Source organism: Aedes aegypti, chromosome 2 (assembly GCF_002204515.2).
Source record: "Aedes aegypti strain LVP_AGWG chromosome 2, AaegL5.0 Primary Assembly, whole genome shotgun sequence".
In the NCBI taxonomy this organism is placed as follows: Eukaryota; Metazoa; Arthropoda; class Insecta; order Diptera; family Culicidae; genus Aedes; species Aedes aegypti.
Window position 1 is genome coordinate 256,110,535 of NC_035108.1, and position 19,266 is coordinate 256,129,800.

The following is a 19,266-nucleotide window of genomic DNA, read 5'->3' on the forward strand; positions in this document are numbered from 1 at the left end:
TCGTCCTTAGCACTCGGCGTTCGAAAACCCCAAGAGCTTGCAAGTCCTCCTCGAGCATAGTCCACGCCTCATGCCCGTAGAGGACTACCGGTCTTAAGAGCGTTTTGTACATCGTACATTTGGTGCGGGGGTGAATCTTTCTTGACCGCAATTTCTTCTGGAGCCCATAGTAGGCACGACTTCCGCTGATGATGCGACTTCGTATTTCCCGACTAACATTGTTGTCAGCCGTCAACAAAGATCCGAGGTAGACGAACTCGTCCACCACCTCAAAGGTATCTCCGTCTATCGTAACACTGCTTCCTAGGCGGGTCCTGTCACGCTCAGTTCCGCCAACCAGCATGTACTTTGTTTTCGACGCATTCACCATTAGCCCGACTCTTGTTGCTTCGCGTTTTAGGCGGGTGAACAAATCTGCCTCCGTTTCAAATTTTCTCCCAATAATATCCATGTCGTCCGCGAAGCAAACAAATTGTCCGGATCTCGTGAAAATCGTGCTTCGACTGTTAAGTCCGGCTCTCCGCATAACATCTTCAAGCGCAATATTGAACAACAGGCACGAAAGTCCATCGCCCTGTCGTAGTCCCCGCCGAGACTCGAACGAACTGGAGTGTTCATCCGAGATCTTCACGCAGTTTTGCACACCGTTCATCGTTGCTCTGATCAATCTTGTGAGCTTCCCGGGAAAACTGTTCTCGTCCATGATTTTCCATAGCTCTACGCGGTCGATACTATCGTATGCCGCCTTGAAATCGATGAACAAATGGTGTGTAGGGCCCTGGTACTCCCGGCATTTCTGGAGGATTTGCCGCACGAAAAAGATCTGGTCCGTTGTCGAGCGGCCGTCGATGAAACCTGCTTGATAACTTCCCACGAACTCGTTTGCTATATATAGGTGATAGGTGATAGGTGATAGACGACGGAAGAGAATTTGGGATAGCACTTTGTAGGCGGCGTTTAGGATGGTGATTGCACGATAATTTTCACACTCCAGTTTGTCGCCCTTTTTGTAGATAGGGCATATAACGCCTTGCTTTCACTCCTCCGGTAGTTGTTCCGTTTCCCAGATTCTGACTATCAGCCGATGCAGACAAGCGGCCAACCTGTCTGGGCCCATCTTGATGAGTTCGGCTCCGATACCGTCCTTGCCAGTGGCCTTGTTGTTCTTGAGCTGTTGAATGGCATCCTTAACTTCCCCCATCGTGAGAGCTGGTTGGTTTCCGCTGTCCGCTGTGCTGACGTAGCCATCGCCTTCGTTGTCCTGACCTTCTGTGCCTGTGTTCTCTGCGCCATTCAGGTGTTCATCGTAGTGCTACTTCCACCTTTCGATCACCTCGCGTCCGTCCGTCAAGATGCTCCCATCCTTATCCCGGCACATCTCAGCTCGCAGCACGAAGCCTTTGCGGGATGTGTTGAGCTTCTGATAGAACTTCCGCGTTTCTTGAGAACGGTACAGCAACTCCATCTCTTAGCATTCCCCCTCTTCCAGGCGGCGCTTTTTATCCCGGAATAGGCGGGTTTGCTGTTTCCGCTTCAGTCTGTATCGTTCCACGTTTTGCCGCGTACCATGCTGCAGCATTGCAGCCCGCGCTGCATTCTTCTCCTCTAAAACCTCCTGGCACTCCTCGTCGAACCAATTGTTTCTTGAGCTCCGTTCCACATATCCGACAATGCTTTCGGCAGCGTCGTTAATGGCTGCTTTGACTGTCCTCCAGCAGTCCTCAAGAGGGGCCCTATCGAGCTCGCCCTCATCCGGCAACGCTGCCTTAAGATGCTGCGCGTACGCATTGGCGACATCCGGTTGTTTCAGCCGCTCGAGATTGTACCGGGGTGGGCGTCGGTACCGTACATCATTGATGACGGATAGTTTTGGGCGCAGTTTCACCATCACCAGGTAGTAGTCGGAGTCAATGTTAGCGCCACGATAGGTTCTGACGTCGGTTATGTCGTAGAAGTGCCGTCCATCGATCAAAACGTGGTCGATTTGCGATTCTGTCTGCTGAGGTGATCTCCAGGTGTACCGATACGGGAGGAACTGATAGTAAGTATCCTCAAAATACGATATGACAAGGAAAAATTCACGGAAAATGTCCCAACTTTTCAAAACTAATCAAAGAAACCCCAAAATGTCGTTTTGCCCCTGAGGTGTATATTACTAAGAGTGGTAGATAGAGGCAAGTGAAAGATACAACTACAAAGTACGAGGAAAGGGACGGGCCTGGGATTGAATCCATGACCTTCTGCTTATGAAGTAGAAGCGGTAGCCATTAGACCACCAACCCCGTCTATTTTTGTGAACATACTCACGAAGTAAGATTAACTCATTGCCTTTCGAATGAACTATACAGACTTTCAATTAGACGTGTAATCCCAGAGATATTATTAAAACACTTTTTTATGGTTTCTAGGGGGTCAACCAAAATTTTGGCACGGGAGTGAACATAGACTGCCTATGCATCAGGCGTAAATGAAGGTATGCTATAACGAATGGAAGCGTAGGGAAACTGTATATTTCTTTCCGTCTCGGGATCTAGCAAATGCTATGAACTGTGATAGATACATCAACTGTAATATAAGGGAATCTGGGATAATATGCACCCTTGAGGCAAAACGACCCACGGTGCTCTTTTAGGCTATTTGCGAAGAGATTGGGAAGAAGTTTTCATCAGGAACTGATAGTAAGTATCCTCAAAATACGATATGACAAAGAAAAATTCACGGAAAATGTCCCAACTTTTCAAAACTAATCAAAGAAACCCCAAAATGTCGTTTTGCCCCTGAGGTGTATATTACTAAGAGTGGTAGATAGAGGCAAGTGAAAGATACAACTACAAAGTACGAGGAAAGGGAAGGGCCTGGGATTGAATCCATGACCTTCTGCTTATGAAGTAGAAGCGGTAGCCATTAGACCACCAACCCCGTCTATTTTTGTGAACATACTCACGAAGTAAGTTTAACTCATTGCCTTTCGAATGAACCATAGTGACTTTGAATTAGACGTGTAATCCCAGAGATATTATTAAAACACTTTTTATGGTTTCTAGGGGGTCAACCAAAACTTTTGCACGGGAGTGAACATAGACTGCCTATGTATCAGGCGTAAATGAAGGCATGCTATAACGAATGGAAGCGTAGGGAAACGGTTTTTTTCTTTCCGTCTCGGGTTCAAGCAAATGCTATGAACTGTGATAGATACATCAACTGTAATATAAGGGAATCTGGGATAATATGCACCCTTCAGGCAAAACGACCCACGGTGCTCTTTTAGGCTATTTGCGAAGAGATTGGGAAGAAGTTTTCATCAGGAACTGATAGTAAGTATCCTCAAAATACGATATGACAAAGAAAAATTCACGGAAAATGTCCCAACTTTTCAAAACTAATCAAAGAAACCCCAAAATGTCGTTTTGCCCCTGAGGTGTATATTACTAAGTGTGGTAGACAGAGGCAAGTGAAAGATACAACTACAAAGTACGAAGAAAAGGACGGGCCTGGGATTGAATCCATGACCTTCTGCTTATGAAGTAGAAGCGGTAGCCATTAGACCACCAACCCCGTCTATTTTTGTGAACATACTCACGAAGTAAGTTTAACTCATTGCTTTTCGAATGAACCATAGTGACTTTGAATTAGACGTGAATTCCCAGAGATATTATTAAAACACTTTTTTATGGTTTCTAGGGGGTTAACCAAAACTTTTGCACGGGAGTGAACATAGGATTAATCTTTGTAGCACACCTGCTATACCTACTATACTTAAAGTTTGCTTAGACCGTAATTGGTACATTTCAATTAACTGAGAAATTTAGTTGATTTTTTTGTTTTTTTTATAAAAAGATGTTTTTATAACAGAACTAACCAATCATTGATGGTAATAAAGGCTTTCTTTCAAATAAAAAATTGTTAGAGCATTTGAAATATGTGTTATAATTTCCAATTCTAGCTTACTTTTCTCAACATAATATATACAAGATTCAATCGACAGTGGTCTATTTATTAAAACATAAATATTGTACAACCCTCTAAAATCATTCGCTGTATACACACACGTTTCAAATGGCAAAAATTGAAATGCAATTACTGAGTCAACGCTAACTAATCCAGTATTATTATATATGATATTATTGTAGTTCTCTTGATGGCTGCCCCATGGGCACTCATGCATAAGAAAAGGCTTCTGCAGCGAAGGGGTTATTTATAGTCTATAACAAATTAGACTTTATTTTGGCTACCTCTCGATTGATTATGCTACTCTACGATTTCAACTCAACGCTACACATTTTCAGTTTTCAACACAATTCAAACTAGGTATACACTAAATCCACGCTGATACATACGTCATTGTTTTGCGGTTCCTGTATCGATACTATCAATTCTGTTTGCGTGTGATCCATTCAAGAAAAGAGCCTTCTATACATTCAATTTATTCCTGCGGTAAGTGATTCTGAAAAATTGGCAATAGAACAGTTAGTGATGATTTTCATTAGAGATTTTTTTTACAAACTACTCATTGAAGCGGCGAAGCGGGGTGTTTAGAATAAAACTATTAGGTTAAAATTAAAGCGAAAATTTATTAAAGCATACAAACAAAACCTAGATTTTACTAGACTTCTTTAGGCAATTGTCGTGACGATATGTTTATAATTAAATTTTCCCTATTTGAAACTTTGAAGTATTGGAAAATATCAATCACGGGCTTTGTTACACATTTCCATTAGAATGTGCGAAATGACATATGTGAATATTCGTTGCGGATGCTTGACATGCAAAATAAAATACAACGGGTAAAGTTAATATGGTCAAGGTAAGGTGAAGTGTCTAAAGATATTATGGGTAAATTTAAATATGATAAAAAGTTTTGCTATAAGAGCCAAAGTATTTGATTCATCATTCAAATTAGCCCTTAGCATGGAAACTATATGGAAACTATACTGAGGCCTTCCTTAGCCGAGTGCTTAGAGTCCACGGCTACTAAGCAAAGCCATGCTGGAGGTGTCTGGGTTCGAATCCCGGTCGGTCCAGGATCTTTTCGTAATGGACATTTCCTTGACTTCCCTGGGCATACTCATCGTACCTGCCACACGATATACAAATGCGAAAATGGCAACTTTGGCAAAGAAAACTCTCAGTTACTGTGGAAATGCTCATAAGAACACTGAGAACGTTAATGCCAAGAAGAAGAAGAAGATGGAAACTATATCATGATCCTAACCAAGATCCTAATGAATATCATTATCACATTCAGAAGTTCTATTTTTTCTAGTCTTTCAATAGGGACCTAGAAATTTTTATAAAATCTTGTCTTTATTAAATAATACGATAAATCGTATTCTCGCTACATATTTGGCATTTTTTCCCGCTTAAATAGCGACTATTTCATTTCATTTATTTAGTTAACATCTACACAGATAACACTGAATCAACAATTTCACGCCACAATACTCGGTTCGTGGCCGCATCTCTCCATCCTCGGTTCTGCCCCACGCTCGCCAAATCGATACGCACTTGATCCGCCCACCTAGCTCGCTGCGCTCCACGCCTTCTTGTACCAACCGGATCCGAAGCGAACACCATCTTTGCAGGGTTGCTGTCCGGCATTCTTGCAACATGCCCTGCCCATCGTATCCTTCCAGCTTTGGCCACCTTCTGGATACTGGGTTCGCCGTAGAGTTGGGCGAGCTCGTGGTTCATCCTTCGTCGCCACACACCGTTCTCCTGCACACCGCCGAAGATCGTCCTAAGCACCCGACGTTCGAAGACTCCAAGTGCGTGCAGGTCCTCCTCGAGCATCGTCCACGTTTCATGCCCGTAGAGGACTACCGGCCTTATGAGCGATTTGTACATGGTACATTTGGTGCGGGCGTGAATCTTTTTTGACCGCAGCTTCTTCTGGAGGCCATAGTAGGCCCGACTTCCACTGATGATGCGCCTCCGTATTTCACGGCTAACGTTATTGTCAGCCGTCAGCAAGGATCCAAGGTAGACGAACTCGTCGACCACCTCGAACGTATCCCCGTCTATCGTAACACTGCTACCTAGGCGAGCCCTGTCGCGCTCGGCCCCACCAAATAGCATGTACTTTGTCTTGGCCGCATTCACCACCAGTCCAACTTTTGCTGCCTCGCGTTTCAGGCGGGTGTACACGTCTGCCACCTTTTCAAATGTTCGGCCGACGATGTCCATATCATCCGCGAAGCAAACAAATTGACTGGATCTCGTAAAAATCGTACCCCGGCTGTTAAGCCCGGCTCTCCGCATAACACCTTCTAGCGCAATATTGAACAACAGGCACGAAAGTCCATCACCTTGTCGTAGTCCCCGGTGGGATCCAAACGAACTGGAGTGTTCGCCTGAAACCTTTACACAATTTTGCACACCTTCCATCGTCGCTCTTATCAGTCTCGTGAGCTTCCCGGGAAAGCTGTTCTCGTCCATGATTTTCCATAGCTCTACGCGGTCGATACTGTCGTATGCCGCCTTGAAATCAATGAAAAGGTGATGCGTTGGGACCTGGTATTCACGACATTTTTGGAGGATTTGCCGTACAGTAAAGATCTGGTCCGTTGTCGATCGGCCGTCAACGAAGCCGGCTTGATAACTTCCCACTAACTCGTTTACTACAGGTGACAGACGACGGAAGATGATCTGGGATAATACTTTGTAGGCCGCATTTAGAATGGCTTGTCGCCTTTCTTGTAGATAGGGCAGATTACCCCTTCCTTCCACTCCTCCGGTAGCTGTTCTGTTTCCCAGATTGTGCCTATCAGCCGGTGCAGACAAATGGCCAGCCTTTCCGGACCCATCTTTATGAGTTCAGCTCCGATACCATCCTTACCAGCAGCTTTATTGTTCTTGAGCTGGTGAATGGCATCCTTAACCTCCCTCAAAGTGGGGGCTGGTTGGTTTCCATCTTCCACAGTACTGACGAAGGCATTTCCTCCGTTGTCCCGTCCTTCATTGCCTGTGCTCTCAGCACCATTCAGGTGCTCGTCGAAGTGCTGCTTCCACCTTTCGATCACCTCGCGCTCGTCCGTCAGAATGCTCCCATCCATATCCCTGCACATCTCGGCTCGCGGCACGAAGCCGTTGCGGGATGCGTTGAGCTTCTGATATAACCTACGCGTTTCCTGAGACCGGCACAGCTGTTCCATCTCCTCGCACTCCGTCTCCTCCAGGCGGCGTTTTTTCTCCCGAAAGAGGCGGGTCTGCTGTTGCCGTTTCCGTTTATAGCGTTCCACGTTCTGCCGGGTCCCTTGCTGCAGCATGACCGCCCGCGCTGCATTCTTCTCCTTCAAAACCTCCTGGCACTCCTCGTCGAACCAACCGTTCCGTCGACTCCGTCCTACGTACCCGACGTTGCTCTCAGCTGCATCGTTGATGGCTGCTTTTACTGTTCTCCAGCAGTCCTCAAGAGGGGCTTCATCCAGCTCACCCTCTTCCGGTAATGCAGCCTCGAGTTGCTGCGCGTAAGCCGCTGCGACATCCGGTTGCTTGAGCCGCTCTAGGTCATACCGGGGCGGCCGTCGGTACCGTACGTTGTTAACGACGGAGAGTTTTGGGCGCAGTTTGACCATCACCAGATAGTGGTCAGAGTCGATCTTAGCGCCACGATAGGTCCTGACGTCGATAATGTCGGAGAAGTGCCGACCATCAATCAGAACGTGGTCGATTTGCGATTCTGTCTGCTCTGGTGATCTCCAGGTGTATCGGTACGGAAGGCTGTGCTGGAAGTAGGTGCTACGAATGGTTATATTTTTGGAGGCGGCAAAATCAATTAGTCGTAGGCCGTTTTCGTTCGTCAGCCGATGGGCGCTGAACTTTCCAATCGTCGGTCTGAATTCCTCCTCCTGGCCAACCTGAGCGTTTAGATCTCCTATGATGATTTTGACGTCGTGGCTTGGGCAGCTGTCGTACTCGCGTTCGAGCTGCGCGTAAAAAGCGTCTTTATCATCATCAGTGCTTCCGGAGTGAGGGCTGTGCACGTTTATTATGCTGAAGTTGAAGAACCGGCCTTTGATCCTCAACTTGCACATTCTCTCATTGATCGGCCACCACCCGATCACGCGCCTCTGCATATCACCCATCACTATAAAAGCTGTTCCCAGCTCATGTGTATTGCCGCAGCTCTGGTAGATGGTATGGTTACCTCTAAACGTTCGCACCATTGATCCCTTCCAACACACTTCCTGCAACGCTACGATGCCGAATCCACGGTCCTTCAGCACGTCGGCGAGTATGCGTGTGCTCCCGATGAAGTTGAGAGACTTACAGTTCCACGTACCGAGCTTCCAATCGCTAGTCCCTTTACGTCGCTGTGGTCTTCGCCGATTGTCCCGGTTCGTATTCTCTCGTTGATTATTCGTTGCTTGATTTTTTACGGCTGGCTTGCAGGGCCTGACACCAACCCCCTAGATTTCCGGAGGACCATTCCCCCTAAATGTTCGGAGGACCATAGTGCGCAGTTTAGCTTAGAGTCCTTCTCTGGCACTCGGACGATGATCAGCCGCCCCTGACATGGGGAACAGACGCTGTTGTGAGCCGCTCCTAACATGGAGTACAGACGCTCAAGGTTTGCAGAAGCAAGAGCAAAAGCAAACCCCCCCCTTCCCTGTCAGCATACGACCAAAGTTCCCACCGGGGGTTGGTTACCCGATCTTCCCTAAGGTTACTCGTATCCCGGCCAGTACCGCGAGGAGGTAGGGATAGGAGTTGCTGGGCAAGAGGCTAAGGACCGCACAAAGGGGTCTATTTTATTCCTTCAGGTACGCGAGGTACCAATGGTACGCCATGCCCAGCCATTAACCAACCAAAAGCGACTATATCATATTTCAAAATGGGTCCAAATTTGAACCTTGACACTTTTAATTATTTTTGACGTTCACTAAGTCGGCAAAAACACCTCATGGGTTTGACTTTTTAACGCTAGGGTAGTTCCTATCTGACATTGCAAAAGAAACACGGAAAAAATATACCCAATATTAGAGTTTAAACCAAAAAGGTGTGACAAAATCTCAAAAACCGAATTTGAATTATTTTGACTTGAATCAACAAAAAACATTTGAAAGTTTAGTAGATATATGTTTCTGGTTTAAACTTATGCGTTTAGTACTAAAATTGGGACAGGGTCTTAGGACCTTATTTGCCAATCAAAAATGTATGAATTACATATTCTTTTAGTTCTGGGTTGCTTAGAATTTGTACCAATGCGGTCCTAATGCAATGAATTGGAAACTGTATGCACGTTCAAAAGAAGCTTGGGTGCTAATAACGTCAGTCATCCTGATAGGCTTGTAACAGATGTATATATAGAGAACAAGTCAGATGTCAGTCAATGTTAGGGCAGTAGGATTTTATTGCGAACAAATCAGACGCAGATGGCTTTATCAGCTCAGCATTCAGATCATATGTTTCGTCAAAACAATGCACCAGTAGTGCCTGATTTACGTTACTATTCTAGTGAGTAAACTGACCGAGAAAGCACAGATGAAACATTTGATTGGAATGTACAAGTATGTTTGGAACAGGTGATTAGAGAATTTGCAATTACCGTAAATCAGAATACCATTGATCAGCGGAGTAACATTGATCTTTTATTTAAAATGGTGCATTTTTTACATTAATTTGTATGAATTTGATTGACTTTACCTAACATTTTGGGTGTTGGAACCTATTATTGGCACTCTTGATTCACTTCTGCAGTGGGGTTTTTTGAAAGCTTCAGAGCTCATATTTGGGTAACATTATGCGTCATACTGAAGAGTTTCTTATTAAAAAGTTTAAGACAATTCAGCCGAGAAAAAAACCTCCCTGCCAAAATGAATCATAGAAGTGCCCAAGTGATGCTGCACCCTATATAAATTTTCATTTATTTTTTGTCGCGTTGCTGGACTGGCGAGCGCTTTGTAGTTTAGCGAAACATGTGTTCGTTCTTAATTTTGTCTGCACTAACAATAATAAAACTCAGTCCTCATAATTGACATCGATTCGAAGTATTACTATATGTGGTAAAATGCAGGAAGTATGCTGATACTTTCTTATCTCCAACTCAGAATTTTTGAAAACTTCATCAAAATTTAAAAGGAATTAAAAGCATTAGCAAAATAGCACTTAGCAACATTAACGAATTTATATTAAGAAATTAAGGCAATATCCTAACGTTAGACACATTTCCAATTGAGCCATTAGCCATGTTTTTCAGTGTAATTTTTGAAAAATATCACAGCCATAAGAAAAAAATAGAAACGAAATTAAAAAAATGTCGTTGTCAAAATAACCAGAAAGTAAGATTGAATTATTGGCTTTCGAATGAGCGCTAGAAAGTTGATTGAACATATAATCAAAGAGTTATGGATTAAACACTTTGCTATGTTTTTAGGGGAGATCCCAAACTTTTGTGTATAGCTCTATAAAATACAATCAGCTTCAACGTAAAGCTACGTCTTTGCCATTCATGAATTTATTTGATGAAATGAAGTGAATGGTCATTATTTCATCATAATGAAAAGCATTGAAGCTATGAGTTTACACAATGCCCTATTATTGTATTTTGTAAGGCAGAAATTTGCATAACATCACGAAAAACTCAAATCCAACGATGAACAAATTGCAAATTATTCATGTTGTGCCATCAGTGGTTTTGTTCCTTTCTTATGTGACCGAAAAAAAACTGCAACATTAATCTTTATCAATAATTTATTGCCAGTAGAAGTTCATTTCTGGTGTCGTCGGTATCAATTGCCATCCAACTGACTTCTGCCAAATTAATATTTGGTTTATTGCTTCATCTTTGAGTATGGTCAAGACAACAAACGTTAATATACTGATAACAGTTCTTAGGAGGAAAGAATGTTCTACACATCACTGAACGCACCCAGATAAGGCACGTGAGCAGATTTCTAAATTTATATCACAATCATTTAAATAATAATTCGAGTATTTTCTACATGTAATATACAAAATATAGAATTGGCGGGATTGAACAATTGGAATAATGGCAGTGGAATGTTTGTTCTAGTTTTACAGCTACATTTCGTTTGACTATCTTCTTAAGAATTTTACAGAGATTCTACTACGAACAGTTATGCGTCATCAAATCATAGGGCCTTCATTTCAAAAGCCGTGCTCACTAAGCAAAAGAGCGATCAAATTTTTCATAATATTCACAACACGCATTACATTAACACTAGCAACTAGAGAATCACATTTTAGCAGCGTGCTGATTATTAGCTAAATAGATCGTATGAATTCGAGTGAGTTCCAATGTGCGCTTGGGAATAAATCATAAGCCTATATGTACAAGTGGACGATGAATGATTAGAACGACATAAGCACGTTGTTAGTACATGTGCTGAAGCGAGAAATCTACAGATAGCTATAGCTGTATTTTCGTTGGCGATGAGTTTCGGGATAGCCGGAAATGTATGATTCAAGCACCAGCGAGGACACGGCTACCTTAGAAAGCAGAGGGGATTTTATATCTATACCTGAGCTAGCGAGCGTTGCCCGGCGATCCTCCCGGACGTGCCCGTTGATCTTGCCAGCGGTAGGGTTTTCTGAAAAAAAAATAATTGTAATTAAGACAATGAATAAACTGTTTAAAAAAAAACTCGTATTGTAACTCGTACTTTGATAAAAATCCTATAAATCGTTGATTTATTAATATTTTTAAGTAAATCTAACACGGGCATGGTGTCTCTTCTCTCTGCACATTTTTTTACTAGCCGAAAGTAGTTTTTAATAAATTTATTCATCAAAAATCGTTTCTATTGACACTGATAAACAATATACCGTTTTGATTCATATTACGGACACTTAAGGCCTCAGTGAAGTATAACCCAGCTTGGATCATACAAAATAAAACATTCTGTATGATTTTTTAGCGTTATCGAGCGTCGGAAGCCCTTAACTTTCGGATGGTGGGTAAAGAATACGCGTCCGCAACTTGAATAATTTTAAATAAATCAAAACGTGTGGCCTTTTCATGATTCTTATTCCGGACGCTCCCTCACTTTTGCCTCATATTCCGGACGCTTTGATTCGAATTACGGACAGCTCATGATAATTATTAATGGAACAGTCAAATCATCAATTGAAATCGTTCAACCATTTAAAAGACGTCTAAGGTAGTTGGGCATTATAAATTTGCAATGATATTTATGGAAAAAACCCAACAAAACGAGCCTCGAAAATGAGAACTTTTGGATGGCGAAAATTGAAACATTTCGTGTGAAATGTTTCCCATACAAACGAGTCCGGAATTTGAAGCTGTCCGTAATATGAATCAAAACAGTATAACTTGACCTTTGGCCTCAGAGTATAATATATAAAAAACAACGATTAATAGCAGTTTTAGCAATGTAAGACCGCCCTGAGTATTTACGGGTTAATATAAAAACCAAACCTTAGAGCTTCCATAAAAACGTCTTCTGAAGTATTATTTGCATGCTTACCACAATCCCAAGCAGTTTGCGCTAACGGCTGATGCGTTGAGTCCTTCAGCACTGCGTCCGAACTCACTGTATCGTCTTTCACACACCGGATGAGGAACATTGTGGAAGCACCGAACAGTGGTGGAATGCCGGCAAGAATCAACGGCAGTTTGTACGATCCAGTGTGATCGTAGAGCATTCCAGCTACCGGCGGTCCAATGGTCAGCGGCACCGAACATAAGCCCAGCAAGAACCCGATGGCTTGCGTCGCACCTCGTGGCCCACAGATGTCGTATGCGATTGGTCCCAGAAGAGAGATGAAACATCCGTCGAAGAGTCCCATAGCCAAGGCTATCACTAGCAACAGAGTAAAGGAACCCGTCGCTGGAAGACACATCGTCATCGTACCGATCAGAACGAATGCAATCTGTTGCAGCAGTACTCGATTAACACGAGGAAGATCCGCAATGAATCCGAAAAGCAGACGACCAAGTCCAGATGTGATTCCTATGCACATGACCGGAAGGTTTTCACCCTCTCCAGGGAACGAATCCAACACAAACTTTCCCATGTGGACATATGGGACAAAGTATCCAAACAAGGCAATTGGGATCGACAGTGCCCAGATGATGTACTTCTTTTTCTTCCAGTTGTCGAAGTTGATGAACGATCGCAAGAAAGTGTTGAAACGCGATCGCCCCGGTTTGACACGTGGTGGCGGTGGTGGTGGCTGCAAAGGTTTGTACAGCAGTGCGCAGAATATTACAAAGCTAGATATCACAGATAGAACGCGGAACGAAGTCGCCAGACCCGTTTCCTGCACCAATTTGTTCAACAGGACCGGCATGATGGCAGTGAACACACTGGATCCTGCTGTCACGACTCCATTGACCAGACCGAGATATTTCTTAAAATAGTGCCCCAGGATTGCCAGAGATGGAGTGTACGCCAGCGCAGCACCCAACCCGAACATGATACCGTAGGTGAAGTACAAGGCGGAAACATTGTGAGTGAAGAACGAGGACAGAAACATGCCACCGCAGGTTAGAACCCCACCGATCAGGGTCGTCATGCGGAGACCAATTTTGTCCGTCAGGATACCGGATACCGGTGATAGCAGGAAGGTTGTTCCAATGGTGAGCGATCCAACGAGGGCTGAAATGTGTAGAAGAAAATGAACAGTGATCAGTTACAATGGATAACAGTCATGGACGGTTTAGAAACTATATTGAATATAAAGGCTGGTAGCAGCTCTCCTTTTAGAGAGTTGGTCTCTATTTTATGCAAATCTCTAAAAAGTCTCTATTTTTGAAGGAAGGTCTCTAAAGTCTCAATTTTAACCAAAATGGTCTCTAAAGTATTTTGTCCCTATTCTGATTTCTCAAATTTCTACAGACTATAGAGAAACTATAACGCAACTATTCAATAGTTCCTCCTGAATTGCGTCTCAGATTCTTAGAGAAAACACTATAGAAATTATCCTATAAGATGTCCCAGAAAGTATGGGCACGACTTTGATAAAGAGAATCAAAATATTTTTTCAAACAAATATTTTTTTTTTCCTAGGGGCATTTTAAATGCTACCTGTAAAAATTTTATTTTTTTTTTATTTGATAAAATAACCTTTTACATGAAAATTTTGAATTTAGAAAATCAATTCTTATTAAACTAGCACAGACCCTACTTTTGTGTTTTGTTGGAACTTAACTAGCAATGAATGTTTTTATCAAAATCTTTCGATGTGGTGAGTTCAAGTACATTGTATATAAGAAGTTTCTTTAAGAAGTTGTTTTTTGTAGTTTTCAAGATCTTTATTTTGCCAGCGTGGTACCAGAAACCTAAATACTCATTACTAAAAGACGGCTGTGCCAAATTGCCTCATTTTTCCACAACATACTTTCATTCATGTATTTTTCCGAAGAGTGGATATCCGAATATGATAAAAATTCTGTAATTTGAGTGGGTTAGAGTTATGCGTCGGTCCCCGAAGAATTTTAGAATATCTCCGGATCCAGATGACCAATGATCAATATCGACACAGATTTCAAAACTAGAAGAGTTTTTTTTTAAACTTGTGAAAAAAATGGTGCAAGAATAATGAAAAACGAAAAAGTTATCAGGATTTGAATATTGTTTTTTTACGGTAAAAAAATTAAGCTGCTAGTAGAGGGGTTAATTCATTAACTTAGCGATTATAATGAATTTTTTAGTAAAAATAACAAATGAGGCATATGTTTGAACAATTCATATCAAATTTTGGATTCGGTGATGGTTTCGGAATAAAAATAGTTCATCTTAAATTTAGTTATGTCAAATAACAATTTTAGATTTTGACATGTTTTAACGTATATACAAGGACTGAATTTTTACCATTTTAAAAATCGACCACAGCTGGAATCTGATTTTTAGTTTCTTTTCAAATTTTATATACCAAAGTTTATAATTTAAAATAAAATAAGTGATAGTCTGATCGTGTGTCGTATCGGCAATGATAAATATATTTTCTAGAATTTTTATTGCACGTATTTTACGACTTTTCAGAAATTTCGTACAACAAAGTAGCTTAGAAATAACGCGATTTGTGCAGAACTGTCAGAGGAGCTTCCAGAAATGTAAAACCAGCAACAAACAAGAAGCGGAAAAATACACTCAAAATTCAAAATGCACTTGATAAGTGCAAAACTAAAATGTGTGAAAATCAGATTTTTATCTGCATTCGTCTTAAAATGGCAGTATGGTAAAGTCGTGCCCATACTTTCTGGGACACCCTATAATGATTTTTTCAGAGATTTCACCCGGTCTAAATACTTCAAGGGACTTCTACAGGGATCTTTTAGATATTCCGCTAACAATTCTCCCAGAAATTCTTCTACCAATTTTTCAAAGGAGGGTCTGAGGAATTTCTCCACAATTTGCTCCAGGAAATCCTGAAGCACTCCAATACTTATATTTCCAATAATTTCCCCATGTATTACTTTGATTTTTAAAATTTCCTTCAGATGTTTTTCCACTAATTTGTCAACCAATCCTTCTAGTTGTTACTAAGGATAACTTCCAAAAATACCTACAGACTTTTGATCTAGAAAATATAAAAAGAATTATTCCAGATTATTTGAAGAAAATCATTTACATATTTTGCAAGAAACCCTGCGAGAATTCCTTCAATTGTTCATTCATCAACAGTTACTCCCAGAAATGATCCAAAAATTCCTTGAGGAGTTATTCGAGGAAATCTTTTAGGAACTCTTCCAGAAAATCGTCAATAATTTGGACCTGTGACACATCACAAAGCTCATTTTGAATTATATCTAGTTATTTTCCATGTTTGAACAAAGCATCAGGATTACTCCTGAAGTTCTTCCAAACATGTGTAAAAGAATTTCTCCCCATGGAATCTTCAAATTTTTTTTTAAGGTTCCATAGCAGATAACACTATAGGTTATCAGTGATTCCTCCGAGATTTCTTCCCATGTTATTCGAGTAAATCCTTTGAAAATGATATGATTGATTTATTCGATTGAAATACCATTTAATTCCACTAGAGTTTGTATCGTTTGACAGATACGCGTATTTCGAAGTCTTCTGAAATGGTATAGTACTAAATTAGATTTTTCATTTATTTATAGATATTATACTAAACAGCTCGATTCGTTTGATTTTTTTGTTAATTATTTTCACAATTTATCAGAGAAATATTCTAAAACTTCCTTAAGACTCCAGGAGTTTTTTCAGTGACCCTTCTTCATAAAGTAAATCTTTATGAATATGCACAAGTTTCATAAAAGGTACATTTTTTCTTTGGAAATACATAACGTTTTGTTTCACACATTTCTTTTATGATTACTCAAAACTTTTCTTCACATTTCCCTGAAGACGTTTTTAAAAGAACGCCTGAAAAATATTTTTGAAGCCTTCCTAAGAAATATTTCAAAGAATTACTGGATGAATTCTTAAAGAAATCTTAGAAGCAACCTTAAGATTATATGGGTTTTTTCTTAGCCGAGTGGTTTGAGTCCGCGGCTACGAAGCAAAGCCATGCTGAATGTGTCTGGGTTCGAATTCCGGTCGGTCCAGGATCTTTTCGTAATGGAAATTTCCTTGACTTCCCTGGGCATAGAGTATCATCGTACCAGCCACACGAAATACGAATGCAAAATGGCAACTTTTGACAAAGAAAGCTCTCCGTTATTAACTGTGAAAGTGCTAATTGAAAATTTAACTGGGAAACAGGCTTTGTCCCAGTGAGAACGAAATACCAAGAAAAAGAAAAAGAATCTCTGGATTAATTCTGAAAGTAAATTTCGTAGGAAATCCTAAGAAATATCTGAAATCGTTTTTGGAAATGTTTTATTTTTTGAATTTTTGAAGATGTTCTACACGAGAATCTTGGAAGATGTCATAGGGTCGATGAAAAAATCAATAGACATTCTTGAAAACAAAATAAAAGATTTTTTGTAGAAATTCCCGATGGTCTACTGACAATATATGAAAGAATCTTTGGAGAAATCCCTGATGTAGGTAATTTCTGTGGTTATCCTTGCAAAAATCTAGGCTGAATGTTTGAAGTATCCAAAATATCATTTTTAAAGGATTCCTTGGAAACTAGTCATTTATTTTATTTTAAGGATTTTGGGAAATGCTACTAGGAGAGGACGGGGTGAAAGCGCCCGCCGGGGTAAGACGGACCTTCTTCAGTTTGGCATGAAAATGACGATTTTCTTAATAGTTCACCAATCCCTTCCAATAAACACAAGATTTTTGACACTCCGGACCACTTATGGTGATATTTATATTCAATTTTTCATAACAAATATCAAAAACAAAGTTTCTGATCGTCGATATTGAATTTGATCTAAATTTAACAGATGCTCACTTATGGATTTTGGAAGGGATTACAAATTACTCGTCCATGTTTGAACAGTATACTACAGTAATGTGAAATATGCATCAGTGAAGTGAAAAATGAATTGTAAATATTTAGCTTTGAAATTAGTTTGGTGAATGCTTTCGACTGTGATGACTAATTTCTTTCTAAAGTTTTACCGGCTCTATCAGTCTTAAGGCAGCTAAAACGACTTTTGCTTGAAATTAGGCCAAAATTCTAAAACTTGCTCTAGCGGGGTAAAACCGACCACTGTTGATAGGGTAAGACCACCACCCCTAATTTATACCAAATAAAATGTCTAAACCATTTTTAAAGTAGTAAATACGTTGTACATTACTATTCAAGTACAATGATATCCATTTTGTTAAAAATTCAAGCCAAATCCGCATATTTTTCCAAAATATGGGTATCTCTAGGTAATGATAAGTATATATCTAAGTTTTTGATTTAATAAAGCCTAAAACTGATTCAATATCCACGTTAATCAATGTAGAATTCATAAAACTTTATAGGTTTGAGAATCACAGGGAACTGATACATTTTTCGCAAAATTGTGTACAAAACCACGATGGTCGCTTTTACCCCGTGGGTGGGCGATTTTAACCTGTCGCTAAAAATAATCGTGATAAGACATCACTTTTCCAAACTTAAATTTTTACAAATATAACACCTGTGACATTTTTTGATCATCAAAAAACGACACGCTGCATCGAAAAATGATTTATTGATTCTTGATTTTGACATATGAATAAAATTGCTTAGGCGGGCGGTCTTACCCCATCTTTCCCTAATGATTGTGTCCAAGTTTTCTATAAACTCAATGAACAGGCTTTGTTAGAATCAAGCCTTTGCAGTGGTATTCTGTTCGATAACCTAATTCAGCCTTTTCTCATCATATTTTATTTTAGGTTGATTTTTTTTTTCTATCTAATATTGAAGAATGTCATTGCAGATTGTTATTGTAATCTTGATCAAATTATTCTAACTATTAAAAAGTATTATTTCTCTTTTAGAACCTCAGATTGACTCAAGATTATTTACTTCTAAGAAGAGTGCTTTCGAATTAGCCAGTAAATCGCCATACTGAAATATTAGTTTGGAATTGAATAGGAAGTATTAATAATAATATTAACCCGTATAGACCTGAGTGAAAGCAAAAATTCTAAAACCCTCACCGCTTAGCAAATTATTAATGGATTCAAATGATTTTTTGACAGTATACTGGTACACATATCTAGTTTCTAGAATAGATTGAGGAACGCGGAAATATTCCTGTGGCCGGAGTTATTCCGGAGGATCACTGGGTCAGGTCGGGTGAGAAGGGTACTGTGCGTTTGTGTCCCTGAAGGTAGGCAAATTTCAAGTCACAGATAATTTCCGGAATCGGCTATAATGTGGCCACTACATGGCGTAATTTTAAGAAAATTGCATCAGTGTAAACCTTTTGAGAAACGAATCAATTGGATAACTATGAGTTTTGCATTTGATTAATCCTACAAATGACCATTTTTGGGTCCCGGGATGCCTCAACCTTACGATAAAGTGGCCAATTTGTATCCGAACATCTATGCCAAGCTTATGGGAACGCATTTTAGTGCACAATTATGTTTGATGTCTTATTTTCGAGAATTGAAACGGTTTAGTATCCAACAAATCTACAGACGGTTCTTCCAGGAATTACGTCCGAATGGCCACATCCGATATATTTTAAATGGTGCAAAACTCTTCATTTATAACTCCGGCCACATGAATATTTCCGAGTTCCTCTGGCCACTTCTAGAAACTAGATTTGTGGGCCAGTGAACAGACAAAAAATCATTTGAATCCGTTAAGAATTCGCTGAGCGGTGAGGGTTTCAGTATGTTTGCTTTTACTCAGGCGGGTTAATAATAACCATTGGTGTGCTCTAACTTCAAATACGTAAAATAGTCAACAGGCCAGATATGAGAAGAG

General features: G+C 40.6%; 1 protein-coding gene across 1 annotated transcript in view; it reads right to left on the reverse strand.

Annotated features, from left to right (window-relative positions):
- Positions 1-3,910: 3,910 nt before the first annotated feature.
- The window catches only part of LOC5578372 (monocarboxylate transporter 10), a 78,919-nt gene continuing 63,563 nt past the window's right edge, over positions 3,911-19,266 (reverse strand). The window contains exons 3-5 of the mRNA XM_021844828.1: positions 12,450-13,583; positions 11,484-11,552; positions 3,911-4,444 (exon numbers count right to left, since the gene is read on the reverse strand). Coding sequence (XP_021700520.1) covers positions 4,419-4,444; positions 11,484-11,552; positions 12,450-13,583 — 1,229 coding nt within the window. The 3' untranslated portion in view covers positions 3,911-4,418. The remainder of the gene's footprint in view (positions 4,445-11,483; positions 11,553-12,449; positions 13,584-19,266) is intronic.